General features: G+C 36.7%; 1 protein-coding gene across 28 annotated transcripts in view; it reads left to right on the top strand.

Moving 5' to 3' along the window:
* NRXN1 (neurexin 1) overlaps positions 1–24,952 on the top strand; it is a 1,176,176-nt gene that overhangs the window by 854,169 nt on the left and 297,055 nt on the right. For all 28 annotated transcript variants that reach the window (XM_037806663.1, XM_037806673.1, XM_037806657.1 and 25 more), the window contains one exon: positions 2,341–2,522. In XM_037806663.1, coding sequence (XP_037662591.1) covers positions 2,341–2,522 — 182 coding nt within the window. The remainder of the gene's footprint in view (positions 1–2,340; positions 2,523–24,952) is intronic.

The following is a 24,952-nucleotide window of genomic DNA, read 5'->3' on the forward strand; positions in this document are numbered from 1 at the left end:
AACTCCAGACCTCAACCTCCATGGCTCTGTCTTTGAAGAAATTTTTCCTTCAGTTTGTTCCTTGTCTGTCTCCTCCAGTCCAGACTGGCAATGGCTCTGTCTGTAAAGATCTCGCAAAAATTCTGTTGGCTTTGCATGATGCGTACAGGGGTCAAAGCCGTCAGACAATAGGACTTTCCACAAATCCTTTCTGGATAATTCCATCTCCAATCTTGGCTTGTACTGAAATGGTGGCTGAGTTCCATGTTTGGTAACATCCTCATGTTGGGCTGTAGCTTCTGGGATTCCACCCCCTGGAAGCTCATAATTTTCCAAGCGATCAGCTTCTGGCCTCTTTGAACCCAAGAGTTCAGTTCTAAGTTTATCTCTTTCTGCTCGCATTTTACTATAAGCTGCAAGGAGAAGCCAGCGTACGTCCTCCACACATTGTCTGGAGATCTCCTCAGCTAAGTATTCCAGGTTGTCGCTTTCAAATTCTTCCTTCCATCTGACACCAGGACTTAATTTTGCCAAATTCTGTGCCACTTTAAAACAAGGATCACCTTTCTTCCAGTTTACAACAACATATTCATCATTTCTGTTCAAGGCCTCAGAAGTATCTTTAGAGTCCGTATTTCCACAAACAGTCTCTTTAAGCAGTTTTGGCCTTTTCTATCAAGCTCCTCACAATTCTTCCAGAATCTTCCCCTTATCCATTTGAAAAGCCATTCCAACATGTTTGGTATTTGCAGACTCAGCAGCAAAAGCACCCCACTTCTGGTACCAAAATCTGTTCTAGTTTGCTAATGCTGCGGAATGCAAAACACCAGAGATGGATTGGCTTTTATAAAAAAGGGGTTTATTTGGCTACACAGTTACAGTCTTAAGGCTATAAAGTGTCCAAGGTAACACATCAGTAATCAGGTACCTTCACTGGAGGATGGCCAATGGCGTCTGGAAAACCTCTGTTAGCTGGGAAGGCACATGGCTGGTATCTGCTCCAAAGTTCTGGTTTCAAAATGGCTTTCTCCCAGGACATTCCTCTCTAGCAAGCTTGCTCCTCTTCAGAACGTCACTCACAGCTGCACTGAGTTCCTTCTCTTTGAGTCAGCTCATTTATATGGCTCCACCGATCAAGGCCCACCCTGAATGGGTGGGGCACGCCTCCATGGAAATATCCCATCTGTTATCATCTACAGTTGGGTGGGGCACATCTCCATGCAAACAACCTAATCCAAACGTTCCAACTTAATCCCCACTATTATGTCTGCCCCACAAGATTTCATCAAAGAATATGGCTTTTTCTGGGGGACATAGACATTTCCATAGGCCCTTGAGAAACTGTAAAGACTCTTCAAAGTGCCTATTGTTCCTGATGGTTAAAAAAGTGTAAATCTGCCCCAGAAATGTGTCAGGATAGTATTAAATGTGTAAGTGATAAGCCAGAATCTTGTGACTATGAAATGGTGTAGAGGCTTTGCTCTTCTCTATTAATTTTTTTATAGTAATGCTTGAAACTAATTTATATGTCTCATAGAAGAAAAAATAAGTCAAATTTCAAAGGCACCAGTCAGCATGCAAACAAAGAAAATTCAGAATATCCATATTTGTGTATTAGAAATGGCAGCACTTTCCATAACCATTTATATTCTAAATCAGGCAAGCTTTTTCACCAGGATAATAGTAAGCAAGTGCTATTTGATAAATATTTTTAGGTTTGGTAATTTTGGCAGGTGATTAAATATTAAATGTTTCAGTAAACATTTAATACTGTAATAAAAATAGGGTAAGAAGTAGAGTTAAAAGGAGGGATGTAGTGGTTTTCTCTGAGTACTTGTTAATTTTACTTTCCTCCTTTTAATTTGCTTTTTCTGTAATAGCTATGCCTTTTGTGTAAAATAAGAAAAATATTCAGAAATAGAATTGCTATTTATCAATATAAAACATATTTAAGAATTCAGATAAATTTTCCAGAATCACCAGAGTAGTGCTGTAAAGTAACAATAGCCTATATTTCATAGTAATTTTTAACACTATTTTTTTTACACTAACAATCACTTTCACAACTCTTCTTTCATTTCCTACTGAAATATTTCTTAAAAACTGGCAAGAAGAAATAAAACCCCAGTACATTCCGTGCTTGCTCCACTCAATGGAAAAAGCAGTTATCTGCCATTTGTTGTAAAACACCTGCTGGTAGAGTTAATGAGCATATTAAAAACTGAGCTACCTTTCTATTTCTTTTAAAATAATTCTATCCTCCTTCTTGAGCTTATTTGAATGAAACTTGTTTATTGTTTGCCATAGTTTTGTGTGGTCTTGATGTACTTGGACTAATTGGTTTTGGTTTTTGTTTTCCAGCTGGAACAACGTATATCTTTAGCAAAGGTGGTGGACAAATCACGTATAAGTGGCCTCCAAATGACCGGCCAAGTACACGAGCAGACAGACTGGCCATAGGGTTTAGCACTGTTCAGAAAGAAGCTGTATTGGTGCGAGTGGACAGTTCTTCTGGCCTGGGTGACTACCTAGAGCTGCACATAGTAAGTATTTTTTAAATAAGATTCAGCTTTTACTTTTTGCTGTTAGCTTTTGATAAATAATTTATACTCCTGTCTCTTGAAAGTTTCCATTCCATAGAAACTAGTATTTTGTATAGAAACTGTTACTGTAGACTAGAGGTAAATGAAATTATACCTATTATTGTTGTTAAGCATGTCTTTACAATAGAAAACTTTACTTTCCTTTCAAATGTGAATTCTGAGTCCACAATTTTTTTGGTGGTTTTAGTGTCTTTAGGCAGACTTGCCAAATTAATAAAGTAAGTTATAGCCCAGTGGATACCATTCCATCTGGCTAGAAGCTGAAGGTTGTAATACTGGTGACATTAAAAGATCTGGAGCCAGTTCCCTATTTATTTTCTTACCAGTAAAAAAGAAGTATCTCAAGTTGCATGAAATGGAAGGGAAGAAAGGAAACTTCAAGGATATTTGTTGATGTGAAGAAAAATGGCAAAAAGGTGTTTCTGTGTCATCTTGTGTTCATTGTGATGTGTGTCAGGAAAATGCACTGATCTCTGTCCATTTATGTCCCAAGACCACTCATTTTTCCCTAGCTTTAAGCCTCCCATAAGAATTTAGTCAGCACATAGTAGGTAGTTAATAATAGTTCATGAATGAAAAGCTTTTTTTTTTTTTCCTTTTAAGTGACTATAACTAAGTTTATAGTCTGGGGACTCTTCCCTCTATTTCTGCTTCCAAAGAATTACTGACTATGGTTGCAACTCTTTAGCTCCTCATATTCTTGCACCATTTTAAAAGAAGCCCACAGTCTTTCATTGCTAGGGTATTACTACTTTACTGATATATCAAAATAACGAATATGGTAAAAGTATCACATACTCAAGAAATTTAAATGGTTCTTATCATTATAGCTCTTGGTTTAAAGTCTGCCTTTTGGAAGGTTCCAGAAGCATACAAGTCTCTCCACCCCCCTTTTTGTCTTAGAGGTGCAGTTCCTCTCCTCTACCTTATGTGATCATGTAAATTTGTTTTGTTTTTGTTTATCCCTATAAATTATCCCTTTACCAGTACCCATACCTCAAAGGACATTTGGTTCTCATCATGTTCTCTCCTCATAGAAACTGGCCTTCATGCACTATCTTAAAATGATTAGGAAAACAAACAGCTAACATAAACCTTTACAGAATTTTAGTTATCAAAATTAATGTCTAACTATTTTCTTAATCATAGTTTTGCATTAAATTCTAGAATTTCCCAAGCTGAATAGGGGTTCACACTGACCACAAGGGTGAATTCGTTGCTAATTTTGGGGGAAAAGAACTTCACACAACCTTTATTTAACTGTTCTAAGTTTTCAGTTCAACATGCAGTTGTCAAAATGGGAATCCTGGGAAAGTAATGTCAGCTGTCTTTCAGCAAATATATAGCAATCAAAATTGAAAGCAGCTGGATTTTTATGGTATCATAAATAAATGATCAGTTGAGATAAACTTAACTAGTGCTGGAAGGAATCTTGCTGTTTAGAGTGATCTCAGTTTTCTAAATATATTCACTTAGTTCTGATTAAAGAGCCTTGCTACTAAATAAATAAATAAATAAATAAATAAATAAATAAATAAATAAGAAAACAAGAACTTTTTCCACTTGAGAGAAATTACTTATTGATCCATAGCCAATTACACCTCTACCCTGAGAAAAGGTTCTGCAATGATCACTCTCAAATCATAAGGGGCTATATTATTGACTTACTTAAACCACTGTTGTTTGTTTTATGGTCAAAAGGTTTGAGTCTACAAGAATGGGTATTTCTTTCCAATTTTGATCAAATGTGGGCTTAGGGTCCTTTCATAAGAAAAGGACTGACTTTCTAGTGTGCCTTCCAGCTCACTATTCTCCATAGCTCCTTTCCTGGCCATGACCTCCCAAGAGCTATTCTGGGAGGTCCCCCTTTCTTTCTGAACCTGCTCCTTTGGTCTTGCCTGGCCATCCACTTTGGAATCATTACTCATTTCTCTGTACCTTCCTCTTGGACTTCATATCTTCAAACTCTCCCTTGCTCCCAGATCCTGTCCTTGACTGGGAAATGGACATTGGCTCCCCAGAGGCTCTCAGTCACAGTTGTTCAGCCCCACCCACTCCTGTAGGACCCGAAGTCTTAATGTGTCTCACTCCTCTTTCTCCATTTGCCTACAAGAGATGATCACAGCCATTACTGACCTCAGCAAGTTGTATATATGGGGGCAACTTTCTTCTTTCCTGCTTTTAACAAATAATCAAAATTAACACAAGGCCAGTGGTTTTTCTTTTTAATTATTGAAGATTACCTTTAATTCATTCCTTTAATGTTGGGTACATGGAAAAGAAGAATGGGTAGTTAGAAATTTAAAAAAAAGGGGGGGTGGAGGGGTATGCGAATGTTTATGAAGCATGTAGGCACCCAAGTTGATACCTGAGAGTGATAGAAGCAGAAGTATTCTTAATGTTAATACATAGCTTGGAGAATATTTGAAGTCTCTTTTATCAAGTTATTAGGTACCTATGAGTCAATCCTGTTTTTTTTCAAATCAATTATTTTGCTTCTTTCAGGATCAGAACTTTAAAGGGAAAATAAGATGTATAGAAATGTAAATTATCACCGTTGTCTGGTGTTGGTTTATGAATATTGCCAACTTAAAAAATAACCAGATTGATATAATAGATGATGAGTGTTCTAGTTCGCTAATTCTTCACTGGAGGATGGCCAATGGCGTCTGGAAAACCTCTGTTAGCTGGGAAGGCTCATGGCTGGCATCTGCTCCAAAGTTCTAGTTTCAAAATGGCTTTCTCTCAGGATGTTACTCTCTAGCAAGCTTGCTCCTCTTCAAAACGTCACTCATAGCTGCACTGAATTCTTTCTCTTTGAGTCAGCTCATTTATATGGCTCCACTGATCAAGTCCCACCCTGAATGGGTGGGGCCATGCCTCCATGGGAATATCTCATCAGAGTCATTACCCACAGCTGGGTGGGGCACATTCCAAGCAAATCTAATCAGCACCAAAATGTCTGCCCCACAAGACAACATCAAAGATAATGGCGTTTGGGGGACACAATACATTCAAACTGGCACAATGAGTTTTATCAAAAGAAGAAATTTTGCTTATGTGTTAAGGTACGAGGTAAATTTCTGTAAGCCTTCAAGGTCAGCAAAGTATAAAACTGTGCACTGATCTTATTTAAAAATCATATTTCCATCCTTAGTTGATAGAGTGGAGCAATAGACTGGAAAGTTGATTGCACCCATTAAAAGGTGCTCCAGTCTTGTTAATATGTATTATTCCATTTCAATCAGATAATTAAAAAATACAATTGGCATATAATTTCAATGAAAACTTGAATATTTGACACGATTTATTACCCCATTTTTTCAGAATGATCATATTTGATTTTACTTGAAAATAAAATCATATGTAAATTTTCATTAATTGTACTCTTAGGAACATAAAACTTGCAATAAATGTTACTGGTTTAGATACCTGATTTTTAAAAAAAAATTAATATTTATGCAACCAATGTTAACTTCAGAGTCATATGATATTACTATTGAAATGTTAAGGTTTGAGAAGGGGGCGAGGGGAAGATAGAGGCATGAAATGAGGAGCAATTAATTAGTATAGGGCCTAGTATGCAAAGGCTTAATAAATTAATAAATGCTTTCTGAGTGAATAAATGATTTGATGAATTATGTATATAAATGTTTTCTGAATGAATAAATGATTTAATGAATATATTGTGGCTTTGATTAAGTGTAGATCCTGAATTTTTCAGTCAGCAAAGTGATAGACTCAACTTGGTTTCTATATAACTTTGAGAAAATCATCTAACTTCTGATTTTCAATGTAGAAAAGTGTAGCACTTAATATTCAACAGCCATATTATTGAAAAGTTGCATGATATTTTCATTGATATTATTTTCAATTGATTATGAAATGTGGTTGTTTAAAGAAAGTTGATGGTGAGAATTTTGGTTGAATGAATGATTAGTTTTCCTTAATAATTACCTGATTTATTGTAGCTCATTGTTATCTTAAATTGCTCTTTAATCATTTCATATCTGTCTTTTATTTCCAAATAGAGGTAAACTTTATGATGGCAGAGAACATGACTTACACTAATGACGATGATTAACAGTAAAGATAATATAATTTGGAAATATAGCTTTTCATCATTTATTTTAGTACATGTTAGACGCCTGTCCAGAAATATTTATTGAGCACCTAATATCATCCAGGCCTGTGTCAAGCTCTATTGATAAAGATAAATGAGCTTGCCACTTAGTAATTACCTCAACAAATAATTGTTGGATAAATGAGTGAACAATCTGGCTGGGATCCTGGGTACCAGGTAGCTTAGATTGTTTGTAGTAGACATGCTTTGTCCCAAAGTGATTGGTCTTTTGTCAAACTGTCTTGGTATTTTCTGTCTTTCCCTTTTGCTGTTCTTTCTTTCCACATAGCATTTGTAAGAACAATAAACAGATGCTAGGTTTTTAAGATAAAGAAAATAAAGTGGCTGGTAAACTCTTAAGTGTTGTACTACACATATTTAAATTAGTGATGCTTACTAAGGTTATTCGATCAGAATTGAAGAATTTAAGAAATATTAAGCAGAAAACCTAAGTTCATTTTTTTGAATTTATAAGATGTTTCTGGAAGGTTTGCCAATGTTATCACTTCTAAAGGAAAGATCCCTTATAAATTAATCTAATGATGTTAATTGGAGATTACTCAGCCCCTCTCTGATTTATAGAAGAAAACCATTACAAATGTAGGGCTCATTCACTGCCATGAATATTAAAGTGTGTATTGGTTCTGACCAGAGGAAATGTCATGGAGGGTGGAAGCAAGGATGAGTGAAGAGTGTTCTTTGAAATCCTTTCATCTTGGGAGCATGAAAGAGCATTCCAAATTTTATTATTGAGTCGTTATACATATTTGCATTAAGTGTTTCTTCTTTGTACTTTGCTGGGCCGGAAGCTTTATTTTCAAAACCAAGCTTTTAATTGATTTCGATTTATAAATACACCTTTTGATCAGCTGTTTTAGTATAGACAAGAAACTTAGTGTATTTATAGTAATCATTACATGTCCCCAAATAGCTTATCAATATTGTTGACATGTCAAATCTTTCTCATCCTTCTCTTCCTCTCTTCATTTTGCACTACTTAACTTATTGCTCTGTTAAGATTAAATTTAAAAACATCTTTTTAAAGTCAGTAATTATACCTGGGTACATACCTATATTAACAAGATAAAACTCAATTATTCTCACCCTGGATTTTTTTTGTATTGAAATTATGTCACACCTGCAATACTCTTTCAAACCAATAGTTTTGCCTATTTGCAAAGGTTATCCTGCGCCATATGATACTTAAAATTCAACCCTATAAATAACATGCAGTAGAGTATTTTGTTTGGTTTTGTTTATCTGGTTCTTAAACGACATATAGAAGATGAAGCCTATTTGAATATAATTTGTAAAGATAAAGGAAAGGAATGTCTTTTCACCACATGTTGTAACATTCTTGTCCAAACTTCTGAAGGTATAAAGGATATGTGCTGGTTTGAATCCATTATGTTCCCCACAAAACCTGTGTTCTTTAAAGCAGTCTTATGGGGGCAGACTTAATAAGTTTTTTGCTTAGGGTGGAACCTTTTGATTAAGTGTTTCCATGGAGATGTGACTCACCCAACTGTGGGTGAGACCTTTGATAAAATTATTTCCATGGAGGTGTGGACCCTGCCCATTCAGGGTGGGTCTTGATTAGTTTACAGGAGCCCTTAAGAGAACTCAAGAGCTGATGCTGATGCTGATGCCTGGAGATGCTTGGAGATGCAGACAGAAAGATGTTTGGAGATGCTAAGCTAAGAGATGAAGCCCAGAGTTTGCCCTGGAGAAGCTAAGAAAGAACCCCCAGATGTTTAGAGAGAAACACCCTGGGAGAATGAGCAAAGATGCACAGGAGCTGAGAGAGAGAAGCTGAGAGAGACATTGTGTAGAGAAACTAAGATACGTAATCCAGGGTTTGCCCCGGAGAAGCTAAGAGAGGAATCCCAGACGCTTAGAGAGAAACGCCCAAGGAGAACCAAGCAGAGAGCTGAGAGAAGCTAAGAGACAGAAGCAGAGAAGTTTTGGAAAAAGCCATCTTGAAATGCAATCAGGAGTAAAGGATCAGCAGACGCCAGCCACGTGCCTTCCCAGCTGACAAAAGTGTTCTGGACACCATCGGCCTTTCTTCAGTGAAGGTATCCTCCTTTTGATCCCTTAGTTTGGACACTCTTATGGACATTTGTGAACTAATAAATCCCCTTCATAAAAGCCAATCCATTTCTGGTGTTTTGCATAATAGCAGCATTAGCAAACTGGAACAGGATATAAGTTATCCTTGAAGAAAATGTGAAAAGTGGTGGTTATATTTCTACTGGCTTAAGCGCTATCCAGATATCTGGAGACCGTCTCTATTTTGGACTGTCAAATAAATCAATGCAAACTCCTTTTTTCATCTTTTCCCCTTGTAAATGTCATGAATAAGGGTACTGTAGGAAGAGCACTGCACTGGAAATTAATTCAATTTTGCTTTTTGTAATTTATTGGCTGTCACTTTGGGCACATCATTTAATCTCTCTGGATTTGGTTTCTAGATTTCTAGAATTATTTCCTTTTCTGAGAGCCTATGGCTGTGAATGTTAATAAAAGAGAACCAAAACAACCATCTCTATCTTTCCTTGCACCACTTTAATTCATGTACTTATTACTTAGATGCTTATACTGCTGCCGTGCCTTCTCAGTTTTCCTCCTGCTGCTCTTCTGAATACTTTCCAATCCATTCTATATACTGATGCTGTGTTAATTTGCTGAATTGCTTCTTTGATCATGTTATTCCCCTGTTAAAATACATCTGTGCCTTCTAACTAAAATCTCATGCCTTTCTGTCTCTTTCCCTTTAATATCCTCAAAATTCTGATCCCAATTTACCCTTTCAAATTCATTTTCCACAATTCCCTACATAACTTTCATTCCAGTGAAATTTGTTAACCCATCATTTTAAAATCAGACGTTCTTGTCGTTTCTCTATTTCTAATTCCTATCCAAATTGTTTCGCTTCATTCTTTCTCACTATCTAGATTTTCATCAGTCATCAACCCTGGGTCTTTTCAGGGTTGGCCCTAGGACCTATAGCCTGTTCAGCTAGCAGAAAGAAGTCTAAGGCTCAATAATTTCTTTGAAAGAGCTGCTGACACAATTCCCAGGGCATGACCTAGCTAGAGAAAATCTTGTCCATAGATTCTACTCCAATCTGCAGGCTACTTTTCTTGACCCTTGATGACTTGCCTTCTTCTCTTATACCAAGCTGCCCAAACAGGAAACTTCTTGTGGAATCCTCTAACTACTGACTACACTTCCATTTCTTCTGGAGCTACTAACCATTCTTCTAAATGCTTCTTCCCTAAAACACCTTCTTTGATCAATTCAACACACAATTATTAATCTACTATCATATAATATATAATGCATAATTTAAAAGTTACTGAAGATGTATTCATTATCAGTTGCCCTGTAACAAATTACCCCACAATTTGACATCTTCAAATAGCAAGCATTTATAGTCTCATGCTGGTTTAGGAATCCAGGAGAAGTTTGGCCAGGTGATTATGGCTCAGGGTCTTTCAAAAGGTTGTAGTCAAGCTATCGTCCAGGGATGCAGTCATCTCAAGACTCTCCTGGGGTTGGAGAATCCAATTCTAAGCTCACTCACATAGGTGTTGACAAATGCATGGTTGTTGACAAATACATGGCTATTGCCCAGAGGCTTGCCATATGTGCCTCTCCATAGTGCTGCTTACAATGTGACCAGCTTGCTTTCAGCAGAGAAAATGATGAGAGAGAGATCCCAATATGGAAGCTGAAAACTCTTATAACTTAATCTCTGTAGTGACACGCCACCACTTCTGCATAGATCAGCCCTGAATACAGTATGGGAAAGGTCTGCGCAAGGATGTGAATACCAGGAGGTCAGGATCACTGGGGGTCATCCTGGAAGCTGGTTATTCAAGCAGGGAAATGAATACTCCTTCACTTCCGGCTTCTGGTTCAAGAGATTCATCATTACTGAGAAAGATTTAGGTTTGTTGAGTTGAATGAAACTTCATATACAGACTGGTGATCTTCTTTTAGCCTTAGAGTCAAATGTTCACAAATTAATGTTTAACAGTGCCTGTAACATAATAGGAGCTAAATAAGTTTTGGTCTTCTTCATTTCTCCAAGAGCTGGTGAATGTATCTTTAATTCTTGTAGGCTCAATCTGGACTATAGCAGATTACCTGTGCCGGTTTGTATATATTATGTCTCCCAGAAAAAGCCATGTTCTTTAATGCAATCTTGTGGGGACAGACTTACTAGTGTTGATTAGTTTGGAATGCTTTGATTGAGTGTTTCCATGGAGATGTGACTCAATCAACTGTGAGTGAAATGTTTGATTGGATAATTTCCATGGAGGTGTTACCCCTCCCATTCAGGGTGGGTATGAATTGAATCACTGGAGTCCTATAAAGGAATTCACAGACAGAAGGACCTCAGAGCAACTGAGAGTGACATTTTGAAGAGGAGCTGCAGCTAAGAGAGGACAAAACACCCCAAGATCAACATTTTGAAGAATGCCATTTTGAAACACAATCTGGGAGCAAGTGGACATCAGCCACATGCCTTCAGAGCTAACAGAGGTTTTCTGGACCCCAACGGCCATCCTTCAGGGAAGGTGCCCTATTGTTGAGGCCTTACGTTGGGCACTTTATGCCCTTAAGACTGTAATGTTGTAACCAAATAAACCCCCTTCATAAAAGCCAATCCATTTCTAGTATTTTGCTTAATGGCAGCATTAGCAAACTGGAATATTACCCAAGGGTACTTTGACAGGTATTCAGAAGTTTACTTCTTTTGATAATCAGTGAGATGTTGCCCAGGCTCTTTTCCTATGCACTTTTTTTTTTTACTTTAAGCAAAACTGAGTAAGGCATTGTTCAGAATTCACGATCCATGCTACCATTGGTTAAAATTATATAGCAGCTTTGTTTTGAATATTTGTGAATATAATTTTATCAGTATTTGAGGAGAAAATCTTTTTGTGGGGGGAAAGAAATCATCTTTAGAAATTTGTAAAGAATATATGGGGATCAAGCAAGAAAGAATTTAAAGTTTACTATTCATGTCTCAGTAAAGTTTGAAATGCTTTCTTAAAAACAATTGAGGGAAGCTACGGTCAAGAGCAGACTGATTAAGGAGAACCAGTAAGTAGCCAGGGTGAATGAGGTTGTGCTTAATTAACTCTTTTGAGTTATCAGATTGTATTTCAGCCATAGAAAAGAGGAGCCCCAGTAGATGAAGTATGCCTGGGTTTTCCTAATTTTTAGAGTAATATTTTTAGAGTAAATGTAAAATGACAGAGCAGAAGATGGAGGAAATGGTGGGGTTCGAGTTGAAAAGGTTCTTGTTGCATGATGACTAATGTTAAGATGTGGAAAAGTTATTAAGAGCAGGAGCAGTTATGGTTAAGATCTCCAGGGCTCGGGATATATGTAATGGTCACTGTTACGATCCAGACACATTCTGCTTGTCTGAGGGAAAAGTGATGAGCAATGATAAAGGGGCATGTAAACAGGTTATTGAGGTGGCTGGCGTTGTAGAAGTCCATATATAGGATAAATTGATGGAAAAATAAAAGAAACGAAGACATTGCTCAAAGGTTAAAAAGGAGTTTGGGGAATGCAAACTGAATAAGGGGTGATTGCACAGGGATCAGGAAAACTCTTTTTATTGCAGAAAAATCACTGAAAGCTATAAGCAAAACACATAGCAGTAGCAGTTAAAAAAATGCAAACAGCATAGCAAACATGTCATCCAGAAGCCAGCAGACAAAACGAAAGTGATGCTATGACTTTGGAATCCTATTAAAGCTAATGTTGGGCCACTCAGGATGTAGGCACCTCATTTCAATAAAAGAAGGAAATGACCTAGGTGAATATATTAGGGGACATTCAAGTTAATAGTAGGCATACATAACCCAAATTATAAAGCAGGAATAAAGGAATGGAGATGATTTTCAATGGACTTGAGGAAGTTCTTTTGATGGAAACAATACATTTTTAGAGCTATGAAATGCAATTTGTGATGTCTGTAGGAGCTTACTTTAGCAATATGCTAGACACAGGGATTCTTAGGTCAACAAGTCAGAGGAGGCCTCTGCTATTTTGGAGACCACCTGGATGAGCTGTTCAACCCTCTGCAACAAAGCTTGGCCCTGATGGCCAGAGACTCAGTCTCCATGGGGGAACACACTGCATTTAGGCTTCTGGGAAAATACTTCAATGATAGGCTCTTTCTACCAAGAAAAAGCACTTCCTAAAGGCCTTTCTTCCCAACAAAGAATGGAAATATAAGATTGACATACAAAAAGCTCTTTGGTGAATGTTCAAAATTTATCAGTTAACAAATGCAGACTGCTCACTCCCAAATATACTTCTCCAGTCCTGACTTCTGACCCCCACTGTAATATTTCCAGCTGCCAACTCAGAATGTCCACCTCAGTGTCTCACAGACACCTGAAACTTACCATGTTAAAAACTGAACTCATCATCTTCCAGCCACGTACCCATCTACCCAATCCTTGACTAACACCTTGACATCTTTTGCTTCATGCTTGCTTTTACCAATTGTTTTAGTTTCATTGGCTGCTCAAGCAAATACCATGCCATGGGTTGGATTAAACATTGGAGATTTACTGGCTAGCAGTTCTGAGGGTAGGAGACATCCTGAATCAAGGCATCATCAAGGCAATGCTTCCCCAGAGGACTGTGGTGTTCTGGGGCTGGCTGCCAATTATCCTTGGTCCTTAGCTTCTCTGTCACATAGCAATGCACATGGCAGCCTCTTCTGGCCTCTCCCTTCTCTTCCAGGTTCTGTTGATATTCAGCTTCTGACTGTTCCTTCTGTGGCTTTCTCTCTTGCTGTCTGAATTTCATTCTGATTATAAAGGATTCCAGTAATATGATTAAAACGTAGCCTGATTGAGTTGGGCCACACCTTAACTGAAGTAGCCTCACCAAAAAGTCCCATTTATAATGGGTTCACACCCACAAGAATGGATTAAGTTTAATTATATGTTTATGTGGGAGACACAGCTCTAAACTACCACACTGACCTAATCTGTTTTTCAGCAAATTCCCAAAATGTCTATCGAGCTATTCATTAGAAATATAATGTGAGCTACATATATAATTTAAGATTTTCTAGTATTTGTATTTAAAAAAGGAAAAAAAGCAGATGAAATTAATTTTAAATAAGACATTTTATTTAACTCCATATATCCATTGTATTATCGTTTTAAGATATTATCAATATAAAAATTACTAATGATATTTTTGCATTATTTTTTCATAATAAATCTTTGAGATCCAATGTGTATTTTATACTTTCAGCCCCTCTTAATTCAAATCTAAATTTCCATTAGCAATACTTTATCTATGTTCATATTTCATAAAACTTATAGTTGAAAAAGTCAATTCACATACCTGCATTGTTCCAAATATAGTTCAAAGTTTTCCATAATTGAATTGGGTATCCATTTTAAGTTAGTGTGTAATCTAATTAAAATTTAAACAAAATTAAAATTTCAGTTTCTCAGTTCCATTAGCCACATTCAAGTGCTCAGTAGCCAGATGTGGCTAGTGGTTACTATATTGGACAGCACAGTTCTAGAATGTATCTTCTTTCTCTGTATCCCACTATCAATGCCTTAGCTCATGGTCTCTTCATGTCTTTACACAACTGTTGCAATAGCCTTCTAACTAATCTCTGAGCTGCCAGGGGTCTTTCTGTCTCTAATCCATCCTCTGCACTGCCACAAGAATGGTTGTTATAAAATAAAAACATGGTTATTTCAAGCTCTGATTTTAAATGCTCCATTGCCATGGTTCTCAACCTTTTTTAGTTTGAGACACACCTGAATGATAATATTCACCTACCTCAGCAGTAATTTTGATCACTTGGGAGTCATTCCTTAGTTTAAAAAAAAAAAAGCAGCAAAACACAATTCCTGGTGCTCTACCCACAACTCCACCCCTTTCCTCCCAATACTCTTTTAGGATGTGTCTTAGATCCTCACCTGGTTACAGGGCTGGTTAGCAGTGCGTGGGCCCCCTGGTCAGGCTATTGATTTGAAGCCCCTTCATATCAATGTTCTTTAAATATTTATTCAATGTTTTTTTTCATAGGATATGGGGAGAAACTGATTCTCCATTCATCAAAATTTTATACAAAGACACAGTAATTTACTTCTACTGGCTAAAGCAAAGTCAATAGTCTGAAAAAAACAAAAATACCAAAAAAACCCTTTACCACTACTTTGTAGTTCTTGTTCTCTTTTCTGGTTTTGTTGGCAGTTTTCTAAACCAAGCACATTTTTGGATTCAGATTAAAGTGTTGACATTATGATGACAAATCCTTCATTCATGTTGAGCATCATGATGCTGAGCAGCAGTGAACTTCATTAGGGCAGGGGACTTCTATCTATTTATCTATTTTATCCTTGTATTCCCAGAACCTAGCCCGAGGTGCGAATTTAGCAAGTGCACAGTAAATTTTTGCTGAAATAATCTCTTGATTCCAGAAGTGCTGCCAATTTAAACTGAGTGTGAGCTTTCCAAAAATGTTTACAGACAGTGGGTCAGCCCTGCTCCAGTCAAAGACATTGTCTCTTTCAAGAGAAACCAGAACAATGTATATTTAACTTGGTGAGTTATAGCTGCAACTCTGAGCTAACTACTACCATGTTTCCAATTTATTTGTTGCCTCTTTATAGAGTACCCTGGGGCTGGAGCCTGGTAAACTGAGCATTGACCTGTTCTGATGGAGAACCACTGGCCTGTATTGTAAATACTTCAATAGCCTAACTGCTTGGGTGGGCCTGCAATGCCTTGTACAATCTGGACCCATTTTCCATCTTCATCTCCAGCTCTTCACCACTCTAACACATGCATAACCACTCTTCAATACATGCATTTAACATACTTTTTAAATATAGCATCTGTGTGCCAAGTGCCTTTCAAGGCACTGGAAATACAAAGTCAAATGAAACAAGTCTTCTGCCTTCAGGGATCTTATTTTAATGGTACATTAGCCACAGAATATAGGCACAGGCTGGTCTCTCAAAGCTTCATGCTATAGAAGCATGCTCAAAGGTTTTTTAAACTCTCTGAAGCAGTCTGCAAGTACAGCCTTTATAAAAGCAACCAATAATCTTATAATTGTTCTACATTTACATATGTATAACAACCTTATCAGAAAAAAATATTGTCTTCATTTCGTAAATGAGGTACAGGCTACACAGCTAATAGGTAGCAAAGCCAGGATTTGAACTCAGGCTGACTTCTGAGTCCATGTGCCTAATCACTGTGCCTTGTGTGATACAGACAAGATGACAGATGGGAGTCCCTCATCAGGTTAAACCTCACTGCATTGCTTTTGGTCTGTTCATTTCAGTTTTGTACAAACTACCCCAGCTTCAGCATATCATATATTACATAAATTAGTGAGGATTTCAAATATCTGCTACATAAACCATTTTATCTAGTTTTATAAAAGCACAGAAAATTATCTGGCTGACTAGTTGCCTCAAACATTTTGTAGTTAGCTGCTAACTTTTGCAATTAATTTCATTTGTAAATTTGAGATAGGCATAATTTTAAAGGCAGAGAAGCACATTTAAAAAATACTTACACGGTAATGACAGTCAATGAAAATAGACCTTCTCTTTAAAATATTCCTACTTGTTCACTCTGCTTCCTGCCCGCTTCTCCTTCCTAGTCTTGTACATTTTTATTCATCTTTAAGGGCTAGACCATATTTCATATATTTGTGAAGATTTCCTTGGCCCCCTAGGGCAAAACTAATTATGCCCTCCTTGGTAATATCATAGCACTTTGTCCCTAATTCTATTATATTACTACCATAATCATTATAGCTATTTCTTTACATGTCCTTCTTGCCTATTAATTTGTAAACTCTTCAAGGTCAGTGACCATGTATTATATATCTTTGTGTCTCTGTATTTTTAGATACTAGCACAGTGCTTAGTAAATAACAGATGTGTAATATATGTTTATTGATGAAGGGATGCATGAGTGAGTGAATGGAGAAATAATTGAACTACCTGTTCCCTTCCTTTTAGCTTGTCCTCCCTTTCCTTGCTGCTGATAGTTTTCCACTGTAGTGCAGGAGCTCATGTGTGGAACGCTTTCCTTGGAGCATAGTATGCAGTAGATTCCCAGAGGATGCTGTTGAAAGCATGTGACACTCTCCTGGGACTCCCCGTGAACAACCCACAGAGGCTCACACACAAGGCAGAGGCCCGAGTGCTGGGCCTTTTCATGAAATGGGCTCATTATCCACATGGTAGGTTTTTTGGGAAGGAGGAAAGACATCTCCTATGGTAGCTAATTGACCAGCTCCACTTCAGGTTCAAAAATTCCAAACAGGGGGTCGTTTCTCTGATTTAGTCTAGGTACTTTTCTGCTGTCAGGTTGCTTGGACGCATATAAAAACATCTGGGCTGTATTTTCCCACACTCTGACTTGATAAGAAGAGGCAGTCCAATTGGAAAAAGGGGGGAGGGGGGGACTCCTGTGATAAACAACCCTGATTTCACCCTTATCTGACCCCCTTTACTACTCTGGTAATTTGACTGTCCTCCTTTTTTGCCTGCTGTGCCAACCTCTTAAATGATGGTGATGAATTGGTTCTACATTAAAAAATTTTTTAAATGACTTTTAATTAATATATATGAAGTGTTTGAAGAAACTGAAAATTAATTATCTTAAGTATGGTTAAATGCCCCCTCTTGAATCATGCTTTCCCTGTTCATTTGCTTAGTAAGTATAGTAACAATAACTAAATAATACTGTTTAGCATATATTGAATGCTTACTATGGACCAAGCGCTAATCTAAACATTGCATAAAAATTATGTTTCATTTAGTATTCACAATAACACATTGAGGTATGAATTATCTCGATTTTACAGATAAGTAAACTGACCCAATTCATATCGCTAGTAACTGTGTCTGGTTCTGTCAGTTCTCTCTGACTTCAAAGGCCCATTTTTCTTTAGTGAGAAGAAAATTTCAGGCTAACCCAGCTTCTTTGCCAAATGATCATAAAATCCAAATTAGCAATTCTAAGTCAATGAATTTTTACTGTGTATTGAATTATGAGTTCCTCAAACCCGGGCAGAAGGTAGAGGTCATGTATCTCTCCATGTGAATGCCCTGAATAAGAACAAGAGTGTCATGAGAAAGCACATGATGTTTTGTATTATAATGCTCTTAATAGGTGGAATTATAGATTTTATTGCAATTTTTTGAGTTGTGCTTAAATGTGGGGGTAAACTAATCACACCAAAAGAGTGTTATCCTTATATGGAGATGAGTATAAAAATAACCCTCACTGCTCTGGGAACTCTAACTGGAGTGGCAGCTTTCAGCCTTTCTCAAGGTTCTAACTCTAATGCATAAAGCCTAGACAGCTTGACCTAATTATTAGTCTTATTATTTTTAACCTAAGTCAGGATGGAGTCTCTGTGTATCTCAGCATGTAAATGAAGGGGAGAAATGGAATTTGTCTATTGCTTGCTGCTCTTGCTGATGGGGCATTTTCCCAACAGAGGTATGTAAGGGGAAAGTATGTCATCCTGTCATCATTTTTATTAATTAGATGTAAAAGCAGGCTTTGGGGGCTTCATGCCCCACAAGATATCAGCAGAGAAATGGAATTGGTATTTTAACATTAACATGTGGAATAAGGTCAGGCAGCCTGCCTTGCAGGCTTCAGAACTGAGTTCAGTTGATCTTGAAAAGACAAGCATTACAGGCACATTTCACGAGGTGGAAAGACAAGTTGTGAATACTACCTTCAAGCACATGTCTAATTCAAGACTTGTCTCTATTTCTTCATTTGTTCATTTCTAAGTGGCTATTGTGAAGGGTGTTGGATAACTGAAATGGCTCGGACTCTTCTTTGGTGTTTGAAATTGTAACATAGGTATTGTTCTTTATTATATGGGGACATAGTACAGTCATCAGCTTTGTAATTACTAGCTTGTCAATGAAAATTCTTCTTCTCCGTAGACTGCATTTTTATTATGTAACTGCTCATTTTTATTTACTCACCTTTTTTCCTTTTTGTATTCTTTTACCCCACTAGACATAAACTGGATTCAATAGACTATTGATGCAAATAGCTGGTTCTGCAAGGCCAATAGTATTTTATAATAGGCTAATCAGAGGAAGTTGAATTTTACTCCTTGTCCTATCAAGGACAGTTTCTATTTGATTTTCAGGAAAAAAAAAGATTTTTTTCAGATCAAAGAAGACATTGAACAGTTTAAACAATATAACAAAGAAGAGAGTAAATAGTAAAAACTGTCTCTAATATGCCCACCTTTTCACTGTGCTGTCTAAAATTCTAATCTTTTCTTTTATACATATACATTGTATTACTTTTCTGTTATGTATCTGATATATGTGTAAATATTTCTAAATATGTTGACAAACCTGAACATTTTTTTAAAAGTCAAAATGATCTCATACTATAATTCTTCAACTTGATTGTTTTTATTTAATTTATTGTTTAGACATTTCCATTTTAGAGCATATGATTGCATATTCACCTTATGTGCACATACTACAATTTACTTAATCATTCCCTATTGATGAATATTTTAATTGTTTTAGAAATTTTAGTATTTCAAACTGATAAAAAAATTAAAACTTGTAAAAATATCATTTCACTTGTATGCAATATTTCTTTAGGATAGATAAATTCCTACAAGCAAAAACACTACATGAAGAATATACTCAGTACAGTTTCTACAGCTATTGCAAAATCGTCCTCCAGGAATGTTATAATGTTGAACAATCCCACTGGCAATGTATGAGGATGTCACAAACTGGAAAGTTTTAATGTAAAAACAAAGTGGCCTCACTATTTCTTTAGACATTGAGCTCTATGGAATGATTTTTTTCTGGCCTATTTGATATGAGTGTGTTTAAACTTTAATAATTACGCTGGTTTAAAGGTGACCCCCAATCTCCTTTTAACTTCCGTTGCAATCTTTCTGCTATTCTGGCATCGTTCATAGAGCAGGGTGAGTTGAGGAAGCTGGATAAGTAGTTAGTGAATTAAGTGGCTCACTTAATTCAGAAAGTAGCAGCTACACAGCATTCTGGGAAGAGCCACACAGGCAAGAGGCTAAGGTCCTAACGGAAGGCTGTATTCATTTCAGAGTCTGCCTCTGTGTTCTTTACCTTCTAAACATTCCCTAATTTTTAATTTTGCCCCTAGTCACTTCTTATTTTGATCATGCAATTCCTGGAACTTGTGCAACAGCAGTGGAGTGAGAAAAGGCTTCTAAGCATATTAATATTGTCAACATTATTATGGATAATCTTACTATAACAGAGTGACAATAAATGTGTTCTGCTATCAAGCCTTTAGTAAGGCATAGATGTCTTAGCTCTTGATAGCCCATTTAAACAACAAAGTTCTTGAGCTCAGAAGGCGGATTGCATCGAGGGACCAATTCACATGTTCTGTGCATTTGATAATGACTTAGATTAAACTGAAAGGAAGTAAGATGTTCAGGACAAGGGGTGGGGGGTGTAGCTAAAAATTTGTAGTTTTTCAAATTCTACTGGTGCCTTGCTTAACTTTGGTCTTACTGCATTCATTGTGAGATAAATCACAGCAGATAGTGAACACCACATTTAAAAATTTGAGAATATTTTAATTGTTTAGTTTGTCAGATTTTTTATTAGTTACGCATGAATATAATTTAAGCATGGGAAGTATAACCACAATTTTAGGTTTTTCTCCTTGCACTTTTAAAATTGTCTGCATGGTGCTACTGCCATGAGTTTTATTAACGAAAGGTAAAAATTAAAATATATAAGTGTAGAGTTTAATAGGCATTGGGAATATTTGATAATGCCACTGCTGTCTATGTCATATTCACTAACATATTTAATAGCCAAACAGATGCAACTTGCTATGGTAACACATGCTACTGAGCACCAGGGAGTCCCATTTCACAAGCCAGTTTCTATTTTATTTCTTACCCAAAACTTGTTCTAATAATCCCAGATTTCATTGTGTTTTGGACTTGTTAGGCAGAAAGCAGATAAGAGAGATTACATTCTCTGGTGTTTATTTCCAACAACTTGTTTGGCTTCAGGATACAAAGCCCTTGAGATTTTCACTGGGTGAGATTGGGTAAGACATATACAACACAACATAACTACACTTCAAATAAAATACTTGCATTCCATACAAAATGGGTAGGTTAACACCTTTCAGGAAGCTCTGCAATGTGTCATGTGGTAACAGCAGATTAGTAAGAAAAAGTGACCAGCCTCTCAATAATGTATGAATTATGTGGTAAGCAGGTATTTAATTGTGAAGGTTTACGTATGTATCTTCTAGTTGCCTTGCTTAACTAGCAATAATTTGTCAGCAGAAGTGCCCAAGGGTAACTGGGGTTGTTTGGTATTGCAAGATTTTCTCTCTGAGGATCAATTCTTTGGAGCTTTCCATGAGCTATTTTCCAATCCTTTAATTGCTTGCGTCTGAAAAAAAAATACCTGGTATACATTCTAAAGCTAAAATAAGATGACTGTCTAGCTAATGTATTTTGAGATTCACAGAAACATGTGAAATTGATAATGGGCCATTTGAATTAGGTTTTAGAAAAGATGCTGTGCAGTTATATTGAAAACAGTGGAATTGTTAAAACCGGATGCATCGTATTGAACTTCAAGGTTTGTCTGCTTTGTGTGGTGAGGGAATTATACTAACCTGGAATCTGAAAAAGGAAAAGTCTTGGTTCTAATCTCACAGAATGTGCTAATGCAATTATTAATTATCTGGATGAGGTAAGGCAATTTTAGTCCAAGATGTTCTGCATTTTTTCAGTCCATTTTCTTTGGCAAGATTTGCATAATCTTCAACTAGGATCCATTTATGCATGCATGGTGTTAGTCTTCCCCAGCTCCATGGTCATTATGTACAATCTATCTTTGTCTCAACAATCCACACTGACTTAGTGATTTCAGGGAAGGCCTCTAGGTTTACACAACTGGGAGAATTAATTTCTTTTCACTGCAATGGTGGTGAAGTCTTTCCCTCACTTCAGACCTCTCTCTGTTGTAATGTTGAACCTCAGGGAGTCCTCGTTGGGGACCTTGGCTGATTATGCTTTCAGTTAGTGTGAATTGTAATTCGCTATAAGCCTGCCTGCAAGAAAATAGTACTAAAGTAAGTGATCTTTCAACGTCTGTTTTCTGGCCGATAGGACTGAAGAGCAAGAATATCTTTATAATGAGACAACAGGATGAGAGGTTTGCAAACTCTTGATAGAAGCTTGTCTTTCCAGTTTATATTAAAAATGTGGGCACCTCAATAATCCATTTTATACTTGATTTGGTTGTTGACAATAAATAATTAATGTGAACCTCAACTCATAGGGCCTAGGCTTGATCACAAATTATTTTTGATAAGATTCTCATATTCTGTCTAAGAGTTCTTCTTTCCAAACACAGAGAATAGTTTTGTATATTAATCAGAATTTTATTTCTCCCCCAAAAGGTACATATGAATACATTATATGAAATAGTGCAAAATATATGGATAATGTATAGATATAGGGTATTCACTAAACAAATGACTATCTTAGATGTAGGAAAGCTAGAAGTAGCAATTTGTTTTCTGCTGTGCCTGATGGAGAAAGAGATCTAAATCTGTTTGAATATAATGAAAGTAGGTCACTCTAATTTAAAACCCAAAGCATGGTAACAGTTTGCATAGACGAGTAAGATCTGTAGTTACTGAGGTTTTGTGTATTTGGGACACAATGAATCCAGCTCCTGAATTCATTGACAATGGAGAAGGAAAATTTAAAGGCTAATGGTATGTCTCTTTTTAAAACTGTTTTTAAAATGTGGAATACAATTGAATATTTTTGGAAAGGGTACTCTCACCTACTTTGTTTTGTATATATAAAATGGGAATCGGTAGGCTTTTAAGTTAAGATCAACTAAAACTTCAGTGGGTTCAGATATGAGGTGTTCATGTATAAATTAATATCCTGATAAGTTTCAAGACCTGCAAAGGCAGTTCACTTAGAGGTTCACTTGTATTGTCCCCCAAGCAGGGAATAAAGAAGTCATCAATTTTAGGAATAAAATAGAACTAGCTCTATATAAGCCATGACTTGCTGAAAGGTTATATTTTTAGGTCTTAGATGCCAAGTTAAAAAAAAAAAAAAAAAAAAAAGGCTAAAAAAAAAAAAACAAAAAACAAAACCTTTCTCTCCAAAACCATAAGGTGGGAAGGTTATAACTGTTGTACTTGGATGTGAAGCACACAGAAGAGCTGTGGGCTCTGAGAGAAACAAGAAGGTACCGAGCCTTACGCTGAGCACATTCAAGCCTTTAGTGTAATGCAATGAATATTCTTCCTTTCTATGAGATTCATCCACATTTGACGGAGATGATCAGGCAGATACCAGGGGCAGGAAGATCTCACCAGAAGGATATCTAGGAGTTAAAAGGTATCCAATCCCTACCTAATATAGATAATATTTCATTCATTCAAGCTTCATTTCTTGAGGACCTTGGAGTGCACAGAACCTTGCTAGCTCTTGTGATATGTATGTGGACAAAATATTTCATATGCTTCGATAAACATGAGGAATAATGAAGACAGACATTTAAAGTAATAAGTTTAAACTGATGTAAAAAAGACAATAACAGAATCACTGAGATATACAATGGTAGCATAGAAGAAGGAATAATTAATTTTACCTTGGAACATCAGAGGTACCTTTTCAGAGGAAGAAGTGTCAGGCATGTGGGGGTTAGGAGTTTGCCAAAAAGGCAAAAGTAAACAAGAGGGACCATCAGGAATTATGTTAGCTAACATTAGATACAGCATGGTGTGTCTCAATAATTCCAGACCCTTGAACATAACCTACAGTAGGCATTAGTAAATGTTTTTGAAAGAATGTTTAAATGGGAAGCACCTTACCTAGTTCTTCAATAACGATCATTTAGATTGAAAGAAAAGAAGCAAAAAGAATTTTAACAGGTTTGCCAGTGAAGATTAATGCAGGGAAACATAAACTGACATTCTAAACCTTTACTGTAAATTGCTTTCAGGTAGTACTCTGGGTTGTAAAGGTTGTAGAAGTGACCTTCAATCAGGCATTTTGGTGACAGTCGTCCTGTCGCAGACCCACAGAATGCATTATCCCATCCTATCCAAGGGCAGGTTGCTTGGGTCCCCTGTTTAATTAGTTCAGTCCATCTCTTTAGGTGTTTCTGACCAATACCCCAGATCGAGAGTTTAGCTTCTGTTTATGGAAAGTATTTGTGTAATTGCACACTTAGATAGTTTTAAAAGTAATTATAGATGCAGCCAGATAAATGGAAGTCCTGTGATTTTACGGATTTTTCTAGGCTTTTTCTTTTCCACTCACTTGGCTGTTCAGCTAATTTGGTGAGCAGAGGTGCAACAGTGACAATGATATGGAATCTTGCTTGATATTCTCTTCAGCTCTGAAACACATATTGAACATCCCATTCAAAGGTAATATTTTGTTTGTGGTTAAGGAAAAATCTGCTGCTTTTATGCCCAACAATCTTTGTTATTAACTTTACTAGTTTTTTTCTGTAAAAGATATTTATTGCAGTGCTCATAATCAAGTAATTAGGAGAAAAGTTGTGGAGAATATTAACAGCATTAGGAGTCACTACTTACTCCGTATCTGTGTTGCTACAATAACATCTGATCCTGTCCTAATTAGTATATTAATCTTCACTAGTGTCTGGACCAGGTATTTTACCAGAATTGGCAGGAACATGACAAGGTCATGGCTTTTCACCCTTCAAAATATTACCAAGAAGCAGTTTTAGTCACATTTTTGGGAGGCTGCCAACATAAAAAGTACATTGTGCCATAGATATGTCTTCATTTTCTAAAAATAATTGTGATTACACTCTGTAATTGAGATCTTGCAGTTATTCTGGACTTGAATTCTCCATTTTGAGGATAGTACATGCACAGTTGGAATTACCCCCAAATCTGAAATTTTTGGAATTATGCTAATATGATACCGTTTCATTAAAGTCTGTGTTGAACTTTCCATTCTACAAGCATATGCAGAAAAATAGTGTGAACGTTCTGTTATTCCCTGAGGCTATGTCTTCCTGAGTTCGATAAAGCACTTACTTCTTTCTCCCTCCTCTCCTCTCCCCTTCCCTCCTCTGCCCTCCCCTCACTTCCCTTCACTTCTCTTTTCTTAATGACTGGA

The sequence above is a fragment of the Choloepus didactylus genome, chromosome 17, assembly GCF_015220235.1.
Source record: "Choloepus didactylus isolate mChoDid1 chromosome 17, mChoDid1.pri, whole genome shotgun sequence".
NCBI classification, from domain to species: domain Eukaryota; kingdom Metazoa; phylum Chordata; class Mammalia; order Pilosa; family Megalonychidae; genus Choloepus; species Choloepus didactylus.